The sequence below is a fragment of the Tinamus guttatus genome, unplaced genomic scaffold (genome assembly GCF_059628265.1).
Source record: "Tinamus guttatus ecotype Peru unplaced genomic scaffold, ASM5962826v1 Tinamus_guttatus_pri_ptg000927l, whole genome shotgun sequence".
NCBI lineage: Eukaryota > Metazoa > Chordata > Aves > Tinamiformes > Tinamidae > Tinamus > Tinamus guttatus.
In genome coordinates this window covers 687,424-705,113 of record NW_028289461.1, presented here as the reverse complement: position 1 = coordinate 705,113, position 17,690 = coordinate 687,424, and the positions used below count along the sequence as shown (strand labels likewise).

General features: G+C 43.8%; 1 protein-coding gene across 1 annotated transcript in view; it reads left to right on the top strand.

The window, feature by feature from the left end:
• Window positions 1-17,690, top strand: part of WDR33 (WD repeat domain 33) — a 62,861-nt gene that overhangs the window by 41,237 nt on the left and 3,934 nt on the right. The window contains exons 8-20 of the mRNA XM_088538095.1: window positions 3,987-4,113; window positions 4,683-4,837; window positions 4,967-5,045; window positions 5,512-5,622; window positions 6,099-6,193; window positions 6,403-6,411; window positions 7,035-7,121; window positions 7,364-7,503; window positions 7,876-8,028; window positions 8,371-9,414; window positions 13,076-13,178; window positions 13,459-13,921; window positions 17,511-17,677. Of these exons, the coding sequence (XP_088394221.1) occupies window positions 3,987-4,113; window positions 4,683-4,837; window positions 4,967-5,045; window positions 5,512-5,622; window positions 6,099-6,193; window positions 6,403-6,411; window positions 7,035-7,121; window positions 7,364-7,503; window positions 7,876-8,028; window positions 8,371-9,414; window positions 13,076-13,178; window positions 13,459-13,921; window positions 17,511-17,677 (2,733 nt within the window). The remainder of the gene's footprint in view (window positions 1-3,986; window positions 4,114-4,682; window positions 4,838-4,966; window positions 5,046-5,511; window positions 5,623-6,098; window positions 6,194-6,402; window positions 6,412-7,034; window positions 7,122-7,363; window positions 7,504-7,875; window positions 8,029-8,370; window positions 9,415-13,075; window positions 13,179-13,458; window positions 13,922-17,510; window positions 17,678-17,690) is intronic.

The following is a 17,690-nucleotide window of genomic DNA, read 5'->3' as shown; positions in this document are numbered from 1 at the left end:
TCTTGAAAAATCAACCCTTCAAATAGATTGGCTGAGAATATATTTAACAAACCACATTTTATTAGTTAACTGGGTCATGATACAGTCACTCTGGTCAGAAATTCATTACCCTTGTGAAAAGTATTATTAGGGAAATACTTCTTACGTGTCTGAACTTTTAAATGAATCTCTTTATGCTTATTTTTCCTTGCGTTTTTAGTGCAGATTTTTAAAAGATAGCAAAAATGAGAGGTGTTTCTATATTGATTTATGCTCCTGCACTAATTCATCATGACTTTAAATGAGTTCAGATTGTCGAAAATCTTTATCTTTGATCTTTTATCGTTCCAGTTTGTTCCTAGGCCTTTTATTACCATGACTTCCAAACAATGCACGTGCTTAAATTCGGTTATTCTTACAGCGTCCCTTCGAGACAGAGAACTGATACCAGCTCGTCCTTTTATAGACGGGGGTTGCAAGGGCAGAAAGGTTACAGGTGCTGTTCAGTGGTAACGTTCCTGTCCTAACCCGCTGGCTCTGGTCACAGACCTGGGCAGCTTTGGGAGTCAATACTGAGCAGAAGCTGTTCAGAGTCAGCAAATAAGCAATGCAGACCTCAGCCCTGCTGCGTGACCTGGTGCTTGGTGACAGGGGTCCTGCGCCAGAGCCGAGGCCGATCTCCGAGTCGTAAGCTAGAACTGAGAATTAAAAACAACCTGCCTTTTTTCCACTCTGGAGCTCTATTTTAAATTTGTTTTTCTGCATCATCATGTCAATACAGACAATACTACGTAGGTCTCCTTATCGGTAGAAAGGAAAAAAAAGCAATATATGGGGTTACTTGCTGTTTTTTTGTTTGTATTTTTAATCCAGTTAGATGATCCTGTTGGGTATTCTCGTGTAATTGTTCTGAATCAGACTCTTCCTTCCTGGCTTTTTCTGACACCCACAGTCCTGCTCAGTTCTTCCCTTAGGAATGGCCTATTTACAGCACGCTTGTTGCAGCAGAAAGTTAATTTTTCTTCTTTCCTTCAAGAGAGCCTCGCTCCACTGGGAGCTATTGCTGAGTTACCCGAAGATCCCGTTGTGAGCAGGGCTTTTCCCACACGGTGGCTGTGCTGAAGGTGGCATAGGTGACTGAGCAGCCAGTAACAGAAGGTCCCGTTTTTTTCCACAATTATACTCTAGTCCAGAGCACACTGGCTATAGGATTGCTCCCAGCAGAAGACTTTGGTTATCTCTCATTGTGATGGTCAATTTTATGGATCTATTGATAACTTATTGCTCCTCAGATCAAGTTTGAAGATGCTGATGGTAGTCCAAAGCTGATGATGAGCACCGAGTCATCCAGCTGCTCTCATGAGAGTTTCTGAGTATCCTGGCATCTTTAGGCTGCTTTTTAGTGTTGTGGTTCACCTGTTTGGATTTCATATGTAGTGACTACAGAAACAGCCTTTTGAGAAGTACGTTGGTCTTGTACGTTCCGTTCTCCATCCCTCCCTCCATGAAGCTGTTTTACAGGACGGCCGCTCCCATTGCGCTATTGGAGAGCTCTGGCTCTGGACTGGTTTGCCCAGGCTGAGCCTTCTGTCCCCTCAAGATGCACCTTGGGGTGGATTAGTGCTGGTTAGATCTCCACAGAAAAGCCTATATCAGGCCTCGCACAAAGTGGGCCTAATCCAGGAACTACCTTTCACCAGCAAGAGTCTTCACAGGAGTGGTCCTGCTGCTCAGACAACGTGGCTCTTGGAGTGCCCTTGCATCACTAAGTCTCTATTTAGGACCAGCAAAGTCAATGTACTTCCCATCTGTGTGGGGAATTTTTATGGTTTTGCTGGGTTTTTTGTTTGTTTGTGACTCTCTTTTGTTTGGTTTATATTTATGATAACATTTCTTTGAAGATGATTCATCCAGTTATTTCCCCTAATGGAACTTTTCTCTGCAAGGGCCTGATGTTAAATTCAAGGGCCTCGAATTAAAATGTCTTTCCCTGTGGGCTGCAGGATTAACAAGTACCCACAGAATATCGTCTGTGGAAAATCTGCAAGCATGAAGTTACCTTTCAGTATCGAGGTAGAGCATTTTCCTTTCTCTCCCCCTGCTCGCAGTGCTGCTGCTCCCAAACAAACCTTCAGGACCTGGACTTGCTCTGCGCTCAGCTGCCTGCTTGGGCCGAGACACGGGTGTAGAGCAAACCCAGCACCTTTCATTTCTTTCTGCATCAGAAGAAGCAGAGAGAGGGGGAGCACAGGGGGAGATGCATCTCCAAGGGCTCGGGGTTGCTCAGGCTGCTGGACGGGTAACGCGTGAGCGAGTTTAGAGGCTCAGCAACGCCCCGGCTCTTCACGCAGCATCTCCGGGTTCTGAGGTGGTTCTGCTGTGGTGAGGGAGGGAGAGGCGCCTTCCTTCACGCACGTGTCATTAGTGACAGCAGGTGCTCTCAATGCTCACCAAAATTGTATTCCATTCTTCTGGGGTCAAGGACCTCTCCTCTCTCTGCCCAGCTGTGAGCCTCAGAGAGGGAGCAAGTTGCACTCATTTGACGGAGGAGGGCTTTAAGCGTTCAGGTTTTGCTTTTATTGCTGGTCCTGATTTGATTTTTCTACAGCCTCGGGAAAAATTCATTCATATTAGTTTTTAATTGCTTGTTAAATTTAGCAATACATTAGGAAGGTTTGTGCTGCTTGAAGTTAAAAGTTTCCACCTGAGAATGAAGTGCTTCCTGTAGGAGCTCTCTGACCCTGGTGGGAACTGTTTGTCTGTGGGACATCCCACCATTTCCCCGTGGCATTTTATGACTTTAGCATCTTAATGTTTTAGGCAGCCCTTCTTTTTGCATCCTGCTTTTTCTTTCGTTCCTGCATGCCGTCTCCTTTCTGGCATTGACTGTTCCTGTTGGCTTTCCTTTGAAGTGGGCTGCTGTGGAGACGTTCTGGAGAAAGAAATCATCATTCTCTCTTCTCTATCCTTAACCTCTATGTTCCAGTTCAGAAGGTTCCCCATTTTGTAGTGTACCAAAAAAGAGCATTTCGTTTTGACAGAACTAGAGGAAATGGCCACAAGCTGAAGCATCAAAAGTTCTGCAGGAACTTAAGGAACAATTTCTTAACAGTGAGGGTGCCAGAGCACTGGAACAGGCTGCCCAGAGAGGTTGTGGAGTCTCCTTCTCTGGAGATCTTCAAACCCGCTTGGACGCAGTCCTGTGCCACGTGCTCTAGGTGACCCTGCGTGTGCAGGGGGTTGGACTAGATGATCTCTAGAGGTCCCTTCCAACCTTAACCATTCTATGATTCTATGACTGATTTTTAGATTATCTGAGCAACACAGATTCTCTAACAAGGTCAGTCAGCCTGTTTAAAATGAAGGGATATTGTGAGAGTTTTCTTCTCCTAACTCCTGACTATTATGAAAAGCTGAATCTGTTTGACCTGGTGGTAGGTGACATCACATAAGATTTCTTCTCATCACCTGCCGATTTGATTTTGGGGTTCATGTTTTAATTTCTCTTCTTTTCTGACAGTACAGCAAAAGGGTAATAGTGATAGGCTGAGTATTAAAATACATATTGGTCTTTTATTTATGAAGTACTTCATATAAAATGAAGATGTAAGGGTGTATGCTTTCTCAACACCTTGAGACAAATGCTTCTTCAGTGCATGTTTAAAATATATATATATATATATATATGTGTATATGTATAGTAATGGAGGACCAAATCCTAAACAAGTATCACTTTCAGCAGCAACATCTTAAAGAAATTCTATTTAGGTGAAGTGTGAAATTCTATTTAGGTGTATGCGGATGAAATGTGAAGAGAAGATCCCTCCTGCGATTATCGGGAAGGAATGCAGTTTAAATAATTTGGGGGAATTTTTACTCTGCTTGATTTTATGATTTGTGCTCTGTGATGTTTTTCATCCAGTTTTGCATTATGGTTATAAGGTATGTTTCAGTGTCTTTTTGCTCTGTGAAATCTCTAAATGAACGATTTTTTATGCTTTTACCAGGACATGGAGCAGATGTGAAGTGCGTTGACTGGCATCCAACGAAGGGATTGGTTGTCTCGGGAAGTAAAGATAGCCAACAGCCCATAAAGTTCTGGGATCCAAAGACTGGCCAGAGCCTTGCCACACTGTAAGTTCTTGACCGGAGACTTTATCCTTCTCAAACATGAGCTGATTTCATGAGAACATTTTTATTTTTTTAAATTCTCTTTTCCAACTTCTGCCTCACATCTCTTCAATTTCACGCAGTTGTCTCAAGTACAGACCTGGTGCTTTAACTGCATGAGAAACTAGAGGTTGTGTGAAGTCTGAACCTGGAAAACTGGGGCTATAATATTCCTTATTTAACTTGGCTTTGTCGTCATTCATAGACTTCTTAGTTAAACAGTTCTCATTTGGAAAATAAAAATGAGGTCTGAGCTTACTAGGCATAAGAAAGAAATCCCTGATCAACCTGAGGTCACTGCAGCAGAAACATGCACAGTAACTGCATACTGTCACAGTGAGCACTACCACTGGTCTTACATATGAAAACAATTTTAAGGCACAGAGTCTTTGGCATAGAAAGCCCTAATATTCTAGTTTAGTAGTCTGAATTACTGACTTGTTGACCTGAATATTTGGGACTGATAAATTATCACATTCTATTGGTCTGACACATTGGTAACTGGACAATAAGTCTTCTTTCTCTGCTTGCAGACATGCCCATAAAAACACAGTGATGGAGGTAAAATTGAACCTGAATGGAAACTGGCTTCTGACGGCTTCTCGTGACCACCTCTGCAAGCTCTTCGACATTCGGAATTTGAAAGAAGAACTTCAAGTCTTCAGGGGTCATAAGAAAGAGGCCACAGGTCTGATGTTGTATTTGGAAGGCTTTATGAGTAAATATAGATTAAAATTGAAAGGTTTTGAGACTCTGAATGGCACTTGTTAGAAATACAACTGTGAGTTGACTGACTGTGAGTTACTCTGTGTTTCAGCTGTTGCCTGGCATCCCGTTCACGAAGGGCTGTTCGCCAGCGGAGGCTCTGACGGCTCTTTGCTGTTCTGGCACGTTGGGTACGTGGCATTTTCACCAGAGATGTTGGTCGGATGTCCCTGGTTGGATGTGTGGGCTGTTATACTAAACTTAAAATATGTGTTTCGTCTTCAAATCTAGTCTTTACCAAGCAAGTGTATGGTATAGTTTTGGTCTATTCTTGACAATGGTTGTGAATATGCTTTATTTATGACGATATTTTCCTGAGCAGATCTACTTGAAAGGAAACAATTAGCTTGTTAGAGTTTCTTCTGAAATGTTGTAAATATTTTGCTTTTAAAAGTATTAAAAAAAAATCTACATCGCTTAGTTTCCTGTGGAGTTCAACTGGGAACAGTCAATTCACCCAAGAGGGGAAAAAAAAAAAACTAAGGCATAAAACTTTAGGGAGTGGCAGAAGAGGAACAACAGAACAAAAGGTTTGTGTTGTATCTGTAGCAGGTGTTCATCTGTGTGTTGATGTTGTTTTGTTTGTTGATGCATTAGGGTTGAGAAGGAGGTTGGTGGAATGGAAATGGCTCACGAGGGAATGATCTGGAGTCTGGCATGGCATCCCCTTGGACATATTCTCTGTTCAGGCTCAAATGATCACACCAGGTATTTTCAAGCATTTAAAGAAAGCATTTAGGGAAATGTGTGTGCATTTAGAAAGTGGGAAGGAGCACGGATGAACAGAGAACAGATTGGGATGATTCTGCTGCACAACCCATTGGTAAAGCAAGGAGACAAATTTGTCTAGTGGAAAAGGCATTGACATTTTACATGAAAGGATGAACGTGGTATAGTTGTTGTAGTCTGTGCTTTGGATCTTTTGAGTTGAACGCATTGAAACATGTAGTATTTTATAAGTGCAGTGGAATTTGTATGTGTATTGACAAGACTGTTTTTTTTTTTTTTTCTCTGTTAAACTTACACCTGATGTCCAAATCCAGAGCTGAGCTTGATCAGGAAGAGTTTGAACCCTTACGGAGTCAAGACAGCACACTTAAATTTAGAGAAGCAAGAACAATGTTTGGTTACAGTAGTTAATACTTTTGTCCTTTTATTGAAATTATATAATTTCCTTTTGACAGCAAATTTTGGACTCGAAACCGACCTGGAGATAAAATGCGAGATCGTTACAACTTGAATCTGCTGCCTGGCATGTCAGAGGATGGTGTGGAATACGGTAAGGGAGCTGCCCCCGATGGGGAGGGAGGAGGGCTGGGGTCAGGAAGAAGCCTAGGCAGTATAGCAGAAGTTAACTTCTGGAGAACATGCTGAAATATAATATTGGTGACCATCTATTTAAAAAAATGTATTTTTTACTAGCATAATTTTAATTCCTATGCTATCAAGGATTGTGATTCTAATGGTGAGTTTTCTTTTCTTTTGCAGCTCCGGGAGGTAAGACCTGCTCTGTCGATCACAGAAGGGAGGTTTGGTGCTCTCCAGTAATATCCCCAGCTTGATTTGCTTCTTGAAAACTTGAGGATTTCCCACAGTCATGAGCTACAAAGCATGAAAAAACCTTTCAAATTTTCGAACTTGATTCAAGTCTTAACTTTTAGCCTCTCCCAGTGACATTAGTGGTAATCTCAGATTGCTCAGGATTAGCCTGATCTACAGCATGCCGCAGTGACCCTTCTGTCCCCGGGGTTAAATCTGTTTCTTTATTCAGATTTTTCATTAATTTCTCTTTCGAGTTTGGGAGTGTTTATTAAAATGTATAATTTCAATCTGATATAAGGTTTAAGAAACAGGTATGAGATGAAACTTACTTTTCTGGGCCTCTGCCCTTGGTGTGACTTTGTTGGAAGGACATCGTTTCTGGCCTTTTGGAATAGTTTTATGATTCTGAACTTGCCATTCTTTTAATATTCTGCAATTCATGTGTGGAAAAAAGTGTCCCAGCAGTTGTGAAATATGTAGTGAAACCCACAGAGGTAAAAGCATGTGGAAAATCTAAAGAATAAAATTGTAATAGAAAGGAAAACTGTCCCAAGAATAATATCTGTTGTTTCCTCCAGATGATCTTGAACCCAACAGCCTAGCAGTTATTCCTGGGATGGGAATACCTGAGCAATTGAAAATAGCCATGGAGCAAGAGCAGATGGGTAAGAAATAGCTATAGAGAGATACTTCTCTGAACCATCCAGATACTTTGTGACTTCTACTTCATTGCTCTCATGTATCTCATGTAGCACAGATGCAGTTTCCTGAAATTAGTTGTGCATATTTCCCGTGGAAAAGAAAGAGCTGAGAACGTCGTCTTTTTTGTTAAATAACTTGTAAGGAAAGTAACAAAGTTCTATAGTAAACCTTACTGTGCTGACTGTTTCTCTCCATGGTACTAAAGGAAAAGATGAGTCCAATGATATTGAAATGACAATCCCTGGATTGGACTGGGGAATGGAGGAAGTAATGCAAAAGGACCAAAAAAAGGTGCCACAGAAAAAAGTGCCCTATGCAAAACCAATACCAGCACAGTTTCAGCAGGTAAGTACCTGATACACGGTGAACGCCAGAAGAAGTTGTTATTCTCTCAGCTTCTATAAGTATCTAGCTGTTAACAGCATTTTGGATTTCCAGTATCAGCTCCTTTAGACCAACATCCAGTGCAAAATAACGTAACATACTAGTTAATTTAACGACTATTTCTACATTTAAAAACTGGTTAAATCCCTTATATCCTGTATCTGTCCTTGAAAATCAAGATGGTGCGAGATGCACATATTTTATTCAACTTGGTTTATAGCTTTTGGATACCAATATTACACAGCATTTAAAAGACCTTTCCCAGTGCAGTAATGCACTGCACACATGCTGTTCAGTGCCTCAGAATTCCTTCCTGTTTGCTGCTCTTTGTAGGCGTGGATGCAGAATAAAGTCCCTTTGCCTCCCCCACCTGAGCCATTAAATGACAGAAAGGAAGATATTAAGCTGGAGGAGAAAAAGAAGACGCAGGCAGAGATTGAACAGGAAATGGCAGCACTTCAGTACACGAACCCACAGCTCCTGGAGGTGTGTATGTAAAGTTATTAGCAAAGTTGCGTAGTGCTCTGAGTGATGCTATCGGACCTTAACACTGAGCTGTTAACGCTTGTTTTAGCGTTTTTTTCAAAAATCATCTAATTGAACGGTGCATGGACTTAGAGTGTTACAGATACCTGCTGTGAGGCCCCCGTATTTCAGTTGGTTACTACTGATCTATGACTCGCTTTAGTTGTGTTTCTGCTAAATAACTGACAAGGACTGCATCGTTCTCAGCTCCCAAGAATGAGATGGTTGCATGCGGTTTCTACTGTTGCCTGCGTTTCTGTGCCTAGCTCATTGCCTGCGTCTCTCTGGTTTGTTTTGGAACAGCAACTGAAGATCGAGAGACTCGCGCAGAAGCAAGCGGAGGGGGTGCAGCCGCCGCCGCCCGCGGGCACCCTGCACGGCCCCCAGCCCTTCCCAGGGCAAGGCCCGATGGCGCAGATGCCTCAAGGATTCCAGCAGCCCCTCCCACCTCAGCAGATGCCAATGAATATGCCTCAAATGGGACCTCCTGGTCCACAAGGACAGTTCAGACCTCCGGGACCCCAAGGACAAATGGGACCTCAAGGCCCTCCGTTACACCAAGGCGGTGCAGGTCCACAAGGGTTCATGGGACCACAGGGACCTCCAGGCCCCCAAGGACCTCCACAAGGAATGCCACGGCCTCAGGATTTACATGGGCATCAAGGAATGCAGAGACATCCTGGCCCTCATGGGCCAATGGGGCCTCCCGGTCCACAGGGTAGTGCTGGCCCACAAGGCCACTTAGGACCACAAGGCCTACCTGGATCTCAGACTCATTTAGGACCTCAGGGTCCACCTGGCCCACAAGGTCACTTGGGTCCTCAAGGTCCTCCAGGTGGCCAAGGAATGCAAGGGCCACCTGGTCCCCGAGGAATGCAAGGACCTCTTCCTCATGGCATGCAAGGAGCTCCAGGATCTCAAGGGATGCAAGGTCCTATATCTCAAGGGCCTTTGATGGGACTTAATCCAAGAGGGATGCAGGGTCCACCAGGACCCAGAGATAACCAGGGACCTACTCCACAAGGGATGATGATGGGTCATCCGCAAGAAATGAGAGGTCCTCATATGCAAAGTGGTTTACTAGGACATGGTCCCCAGGAGATGAGGGGCCTACAGGGACCCCCGCCTCAAGGTGCAATGTTAGGACCGCCACAAGAATTGCGTGGGCCACCAGGTCCGCAAGGCCAGCAGGGACCTCCGCAAGGCTCTTTAGTGGGGCCTCAAGGAAACATGCAAGGACCTCAGGGACAGCCTTCAAGGGGGCCACATCCTTCCCAGGGCCCTCTGCCTTTCCAGCAGCAGAAAACTCCGTTGCTGGGCGATGGGCCTCGTCCCCCATTCAATCAGGTACGTGTGGGTCTGTGCAACCAGGAGGCTGGTCGGCCTGCAGGAATGACAGTGCCACGGGGGGCAAGCGCCGAGCGGGAGCTGAGAGCTCGGGGGGTGGGGGTATTTGCAGGACTGAGGCATCGGAAAAGAACTAAGTGGTGCTAAAGAGAGGCTTGTGGCCTGGAAGGTAAATGCAGAAACGGTTGGGTGAAAATGCAGATACACAAATCAATGTCTGCTGAGAAGATACTGAACCTTGGCAGAAAGTCCGGTTTTTAATTCAAAGACACTAAACTGTTTTAAAGTGGCAAATTCCTGGGAGTGTGTAAGCACTAAGTCAAATTCAAGCAGAATTAACATAAGAAACCTCATTAATTAACACAGCTTACTGCCAACTCTGCTATCCCCCAGTAGTTTACCCAAAGTATGGGATGAGTTCACCATGGATGCCGACACGCCTGGTGTGAGCTCGACTCTGGCTGAGTTCCTGGCTCAGTCGGCTGTCGTGCTTGCGCTGCACGTCCAGAAATGGCTTTGGCTGCGCTGGTACCTTCTGGGACAGCAGCTGGGAGGTGCTGCCCGGTGCCTGGGCGGTTATTTGGCAGGAAACGGGAGCGGGAGCCCAGCCGGCGAGGCCGGTGCTGCCCTGCGCTCGCTCCGCTCACCGAGCGCCCGAGAGGCACTTGCAGCCGCACCAGCTGATCTAGGGGGAATTGAGCCAATCTTTCTGGTCAAGTTCTCTTGGGTGCCATCTGCTCTGCAGCTCCTCGGGGTCTTTAGTAGCTGGATTATTCTGCCTCCTGGTCTGCCCCAGCTCACAGAGCGCTTAATATTTTCATTGCTGTTCTGATTCCCTATTTCACTAGTACTGATTTTGTACTCAAAACTTCTTATGTTTGTATTCAGCTTTAAGGTGTGTTTTAGAGAGAGTGTCTTGTGCTTAAAAAAAAAAAATCAATTTTATGAAATGCGTGATTATTTTTTTAATAGAAATAACCTTTTTAGAGTTGCACTGAGTAGCTTCCAGTTAAAGCTTTAGATACTGTGGCTGTACCCGCTGGTTGGTGGTCCAGAGCCACTCGCAGTGCTCTGTGGTGCTGTTGACATGAGCTTCCTTTCAGAGGTTCACCTTCAGAGCGAGGCACAGTAGCCTGCAAACCGCATGTTTATTGGATTTCCTCTTTAAACAAACAAGCAGCAGCTCCCTCCAGGTGTGCATTAGTGCAGCGTTATTGCTGAGATTTCAAAGGCATCCAAGTTGGGAACATGAAAGGTGGTTCCCTGTCACTCGGCTGGTTCCTACCTGCAGAGTGTTTCTTAGGGCTAAGGAGACCAGTTTTTCTGCCTGGAGAAGCGTTCCCAGGCTAGTGCCGTGTGTGTAAAATCTGTTTGTGTTTCCATGCAAGGGGTTTGAGACTGTCCTTGTCCCACCCTGCTGTTCCCGCTCTGAGGCTTCAGTAGTTACTTTTTGTCAGTGGACAGTTATTCCTAATGAATACTACTAGCTTAAAGTCTCATATGATTATTGAAAAAATTGGTTTTGCCCCTTTTCCTTCTTAGTGTAGCTTTCGTAGGATACTGCCTTAAAAAAGATTTCAAAATGCACAATGTTCCTTTCAGTTTTTGCTCCTGTTTACTTCTCTGTAATGTGAATATAGTAGTAACTACCTAAGGTATTTTTAGTAGTAGGCATTGGCTGTTTCTTTTTTTATTTGTCCCAAATTTGACATTTATCTTCTATAAATTTGTACAAATCACTTGAACTCTGCTTTTTTCAAGGCATGAATAGGCATGAATATTTGTCAAATTTATCAAGGCTTATGAAATTAATCCTGCATGTTTATACAGCTTGGTAGAGGGAAAGCTCCGTGTAAGGAGGCGGCAGGACTTGCTGCCCCTGCGAGGGCTGGGTGCACGGATCTGCCGCAGCCTGAGCCCCGCTTCCCTCTGCAGAACGAAACAGCGTGGAAAGCTCCTTACGGGAAGGACATTTCCTGAGATATAATTGGCAGAAATTTTCCTAGGCATGTTGATATTAAAATAGAGAAGGGTAAATAGAATTTTACTGAGCCAGCAGTGGTACTTTGTGGTTCTTTTGCTATTACTGATACAGCAGATTGGTCTTAAATCACCCCTACACTTCTCAGATGCACTGAATCCCATCTCCTTCGCCGCTTGTGCGAGATGCGAGTGCTTCAGGACAACTCTAATGCCCACGTGCAGGCAAAGCTTAGGAGCTCATGAGATGTTTTAGAAGAAAGGCAGTTTTTGGAAAGCTGTGGATCAGTATGAAACATGATATTAAAAAAGAAAAGCCACTGAGGAGGAGGAGGATGAGGGCGGCAGCACGCGGAGCCGCAGCGGTGGGGGAGCGCCGTGGGGCCCATCCTAGGGAAAGGCCTTTACCAGGCGTTAGAAACCATGGCTGGTTTAAAGCACAGCGGCCGAATTGAAGGCGTTGAAGCAAGTCTGCTGCAAGTAACCACAGGTCACAAATGTGAGGAATTCTACAGCTCCAGCAAGGTTTTGGTTGAGAAGGGCTGAAGTTTTGGTCATTTTGTCGTTTTGGACAGCAGCTTTGTGATAATATTTGGATGAGTCTTAACTAGTCAGGGAATTTGTGTTCTGGATCCAACTCACTGTTCAGTCATTGGGAAGACAATTTTTAATGGGCATTGGATCAGGCCTTTTTTCCCCTTAAATCTTTACGAAAATAATCATTACAAATGTAGTGCTCGTAGTCTGTACTTACATGCTTTGTTTACCACAGATAGTGCAAGTCAATAGAACAGCTCAGTATATAATTTAAAATTGTATTTCAATATATGAAGAGAGAAATGCACTAATTATTACTTCTTTTGAACTGAAGAAAAATAGTAGTGTTTCCAAACAAATAAGTACTGACTAGAAAAATAACTTAACTTGGTTCCGTGTAGAGATTCATCAGGGTACCCATGAGTGCAATTTTGCAGTAAAGATTGGTATTTATAAACCATCTGTAATCCAGAAGGTCTCTTACAAGCCAGTAGAGAGGTAAATTCCAAATATTGTTCTATAGATGTGTCTAGGAAAAAAAATGTTCCGGTTTTTCTGGTTGTTCAGGGAGGAGGGATTTATTAATAATATTTCTATATTTCTCTTTTTGTGTGTGTGTGATGTCAACATAAAAGATTTTGAATAGACCTTGCAGAGTACAGATAGAAAAACAAAAGGCTTCTTTGGGGTGTTGTTTTTTTTTTTTTTTTTTTTTTCCCCCGTTTGGGTTGATAAAACTTCTGCAAACCCTTGCTCAGTCTGCTGTTTCTGCTTGGGATTAGCAGACTGCTGCAGCTTCTGCCTTTATCTCTGGCGTTGCATCAATAACGTAGTAACAACTCCTCCCTCTGTGCCCTGCCACACATCTTGGAGGTTTCAGTACTTTCTTTTGAGCATGGATTTGGAAAACAAACAGACCAACCAAGTGTTGCCAGTTCGGCAACATACAAGCGCACGGATTGCCATGCTAACCGTGTACAGGGTAAGGCCCACACCAGTTCCCCACCAGCAGGTCCCCCTGCTTGTCATCCCCAGCAGCCGTTCTTGATATTCCAAACAATTGCCTATCGGTTGTTTCTGTTCATTGAAGATCTAATTCTCCTGCTTGGTAATTCACGTCGTCTTCCCTGCTGTATATTAATAGGACGGACAGAACCCAGGTCCTCCACCGTTAATACCAGGCCTGGGGCAGCAGGGAGGACAAGGTCGTCTCGGCCCTCACAGCCAAGGACCCGGTCTTAATAAAGGTAATTATTTATGCTGTCTGTTCTTCTAAGAGCAACTCTCCAAAAAGAGGCTGTTGCAGAGCAGTGCCTCTAGGTAGAAAAGGCTATGGCAGAACACTAGGCTTTGGCTCCGAGAGAAGGTTCCAGGGACTTTGGCAGGAATATAGAGGAGAAGTGTTTCCCCAAGGAATATTTAATGTGGAATGTATAGCGTGTGCTTTGGACAACTTTGCAAACTAGAGCATCCTAGAAATGTTTTTAAAAAACATTACAGAAATCTGCTATGATTTTTTCCTTCAAGGTGACTCCCGTGGTCCACCAAACCATCACATGGGCCCTCTCTCAGATAGAAGGCACGACCAGAACAGTGGTGGTCCTGATCATGGGCCTGAGAGAGGGTTGTTTCGAGGTGGCCAGGAGTGGGGTGATGGTAGAGACAGCAGGGGCATGCCAGATAGACGAGGACCTCACCCAGATTTCCATGATGACTTTGATCGACCAGATGACTTCCGAGATGACTTCCATCCAGATAAGAGATTTGGCCATCGATTACGGGAATTTGAGGGGAGAGGAGGCCCACCGTTACAAGACGAAAAATGGAGACGCGGTGGACCCGGGCCTCCATTTCCTCCTGATCACAGGGAATTTGAAGGAGGGGGTTCAAACCGTGGGCCTCCTGGTGCTTGGGAAGGACGGAGACCTTCAGATGATAGATATCCACGGGATCCTGAGGACGCACGGTTCCGGGGAAGACGCGACGAGAGGTAAGAATCAATCTACTCTTTGTTTTGGGGTAAAGGGTGTATGGAGGGAAATCTCTCTTCCTGGTTTCCTCTTCATTAAGGAGTCTATCTGTTTCAGATTTATAAACTGGAAACCAATAAGGAAATGAAAACTCTAATATACCTGAGTATAGAGTCCATAAAATCATTCAGTAATAGAAGAAAACTTGAAAAATGGTCATTGTACACAGCAGCTTCCATGTCTTTAAACAGTAAGTAAAGAGAAGGGAGGAAATTTGTAGAGAAGACCAAGAGACAGAGGATGAAGATTTGAGATCGTTTTGATGAAAATTGAGAGGAAACTGGAAGGTTAAAGTGACAAACTTTTGAACACTAGAAATGGAATTTGAGACTTTGTCTCCAGTCACAAGCTGCAGCCTGACTGTAGAGACTGTAGAATGAGATGCAATATACATGTAAGGAGCAGGAACAGTGATCCTACCATCAAATGCTAAGGGGCAGAGCTACTGCATCTGTTGGACTGCTGAGACTATTCTCTCATGTGTTTGCTTGTAGGAATTTTATTTCTTTCTGACTTATTTCTTAATGCCAAGCGAAGAACACAAAAATAATCTAGTTTATAGCAATGTCCATGCCATTGCTCGCAGTTTCCAGATGAATCACAAAGGGACGAATTTGCTTCTAGGTATCAATGTAAATAAATATGGAGGAATTACTCCTAAGTCAGCAAGATTAACTGTCATTGAAAGTTGCTCCAGATTTATGCTAGTTTAACAATAAAATTCGGCCTCCAAGATCTAAGCCTCTCACTGACCACCAACACCGTATGTATAGAAACGTGTACTCGTACAAATATATTGTGGTCTCCACATAATGTGAATTTTGTGTGTTTTAGTTGCCTTTTTTTAATCATTTTCTTACATTCCTTTTACTTTACATCTATACAGCTCTTCTTTTAGCTATTTTCTACCTAGCTCTGTAAAGATGTACCTTCCTTTTGTGTGAAGAGTATGAAAAGAAATGAACAGTAACTAAAAGAAGGTAACAATTACAGCCATTTTAAAAACGTAAGAGTAAATAGCATCCAAGCTGAATGGTCTGCAGTACTGAATTGTAAAAGACATGGCAGACAATGCTTTTAAAAGGGCAGTAGAGATTTTTGAATCTTACATCGGAAATGTCTAGGGCTTGGGAAATATTTTATTACTCCCCTGACTTTTAAGAATGTTTCAAGAAGAGTGCCCAAAAAGCTTGTGACCTGTAAATCCGACTTCTGAACTAAGAGGAGTCTATTCATCACAGTATGACTATTTGTACAGATAATTTGGTTCAAAAGGAATGAGCACAGAGCTATAAAGGGCTTGTTGTGCTTAGCAAATATTGCCAATTCCTTTGAGCGAAGGTGAATTAGAAGCCGTTTACTGCAGATGCTGAGGTGAACCTAAGAATCCCAGCCCACTCGTTAGCTGGCTTGCTTTGGAGTAGAGATTGTAACTGGATTGATCACGCATGAGAGGGGTGTGTGTGTACGTGTGTGTTTCTCTCTAATTTCCCGTCCTTTTCATCCCTGTCCTGTTCTTATTCTACCTGTGCATATCAACACGATGCTTCTACTGCAGAGACCTGCCTCTTCCTGCCTGCTAATCTGCACAGTGTGTAGTTCTGTACGCTAAGGTCCTAGGCCGCAAGGAAGACGACCCGAGAGCAGTCAAAACAGGAACCGAGCCCTATACAAGGCAGGGTTTCACGTGTGACTGATGTGCATAAGTGAGAAAGGATTTGTATGAGACAATATTAGGCACTGTGGCTATGTCAGGTGTAGGTATGGTAGACCTCAAAACTGAACTGTGGCCACAAGGCTGCCTGACTGCAAAAGGAAAGGCGCTATTCCTGGTAGCCATAGGACCTTGTGTTGCAAATCTTGGTAATTTCAAGCTAAGCAGAATCACACCATGTCAGTATTAAAATGGGAGACCCTCTAAAGAACACGTAGAGGACTGTGCTGTTTCAAGGCTGAACAATATTGCTCTGTGGTTATTTGAACCATTTGTACCTGAAACTGTTCAGTTTGTTTTCCCAAATCATCTAAGCTAATGTAAAATGGTTCATTGTCCATACGCAGCACTCCCTCCATCCACTGTTGTACCTATATAGGCACAGCAGCCTCCTCTCTGTATTGTGTTTGTTTTCTGGGAGGCGGAGACAGACCTATTGTTTTTAATTAAAAAAAATGTAAAAGTTTAAAAATATTGTATTGTGTTATGACTACTGTTAAAATATTTAAATTTGTAATTAAAAGGTTAATGTTGTTAAAATTCTAAATAAAAGTATCTAAAGTTTTGCTTGTAATAGGATGCACTGTGTCTTTAATGAGCTGGGGAAGGGGATGTTGCACAAAGGCAAGACTATCTGAATATTGCTGAGGTTTGGCCAGTGTGGCACGGGGACAGGAGGGGATGGGGGCAGCAGTGTGAAGGGGCGAGGACAGAGGTGTTGCTGAGGGGCGGGCAGGAGTAGCGGGAGCGGAGCGCGAGGGCGCCCGGAGCAGGGCCTGCACCGCCTTAACGCCTCGCCGGTGCTCGCACGGAGCTCGCGCTGAGCCCACCGCTCCGCCGCGGCTCGCGCGCACGCCTGGGGATGCAGGGATGCGCAGAACGTGGCTGCGCTCTTGCCAGCGCTCCAAGTGTTTACGCACTGGGACTGCAAAAACCAAAACTGCTAGAGCAAAACGGCTAGAGCGTTCATGCAGCCATCCACAGGCTTACCTGAAATGGCATTTGGCGGTTCAGTGTGAACCATTCTTCTCTCTGAAGATCTCAGTTAAAACCCCAGTACAATACTGGGAGAACTAGTTTTAGAAAAGGTACAGAACCCAGTCAGATCAGATCACTGAAGATGCCATGGTACCTTCTAGAAGGAAAAAAACAACTTCAGTGTCATGATAGCTACATTTTGCAAGACAATTTTTCGCTATTGCACTTTAGAATAAACTACTCTTCGGCCTGTAGGATGTCCCTGTGCACTTTGAGCAACCATCATCATTACAGAGCCAAGTGCAGTCTAGGATTTTTTGCTAGAATTACCAACTTGGATCCTTAAGAACTGACTGCATAAGAGAATGTTACAGCAGAAGAATCCAAATAAATAGAATTTAGATGCTGACATGTTACTCTGTAGCCATGACTCTTGCTAACTGCCTGTAACTCTCAGTTTGTTTTTATCACTATAATGAAAGGAGAAAAGGAAACGGAAAATAAGACCACTACAGCTAGGGAAATTCACTTGTTCTCTTGCTTACCTTATATCTAACATCACTCACTGATATATTCTTTTGCCTTTTCATTAAGTGAATGTAGTATATTTGATAATATGTTTCTTGTATGAAAAACACAACAAAAGAAATTACAAGTGAAAACTTTAAAAAATAAGCAAGGTGCTCATAGAAAATGAGCGCCTTTGTCCCTAAATCCTGTTGTAGTAATTGTATGCACTACAGTGTTAAGTAAAATGGTTCTGAAACAAGTACATTATTAAAGTGAAGATGATTCAAGTTTATCAATGTAAATGCTGCCTAAAAAAACCCACATTTGTACTATGTTCTTTTTTGTAGCTTCAGAAGAGGAGGACCCTCAAGACACGAGGGCCGGGGACCCAGGGGGAGAGACGGCTTTCCTGGTCCTGAAGATTTTGGGCCAGATGACACTTTTGACTCTCCCGATGAAAACGCGAGAGGAAGGGACCACGGTGTTCGGGGACGAGGTCGTGGTGCTCTCAGAGGTGAGGGAACGTT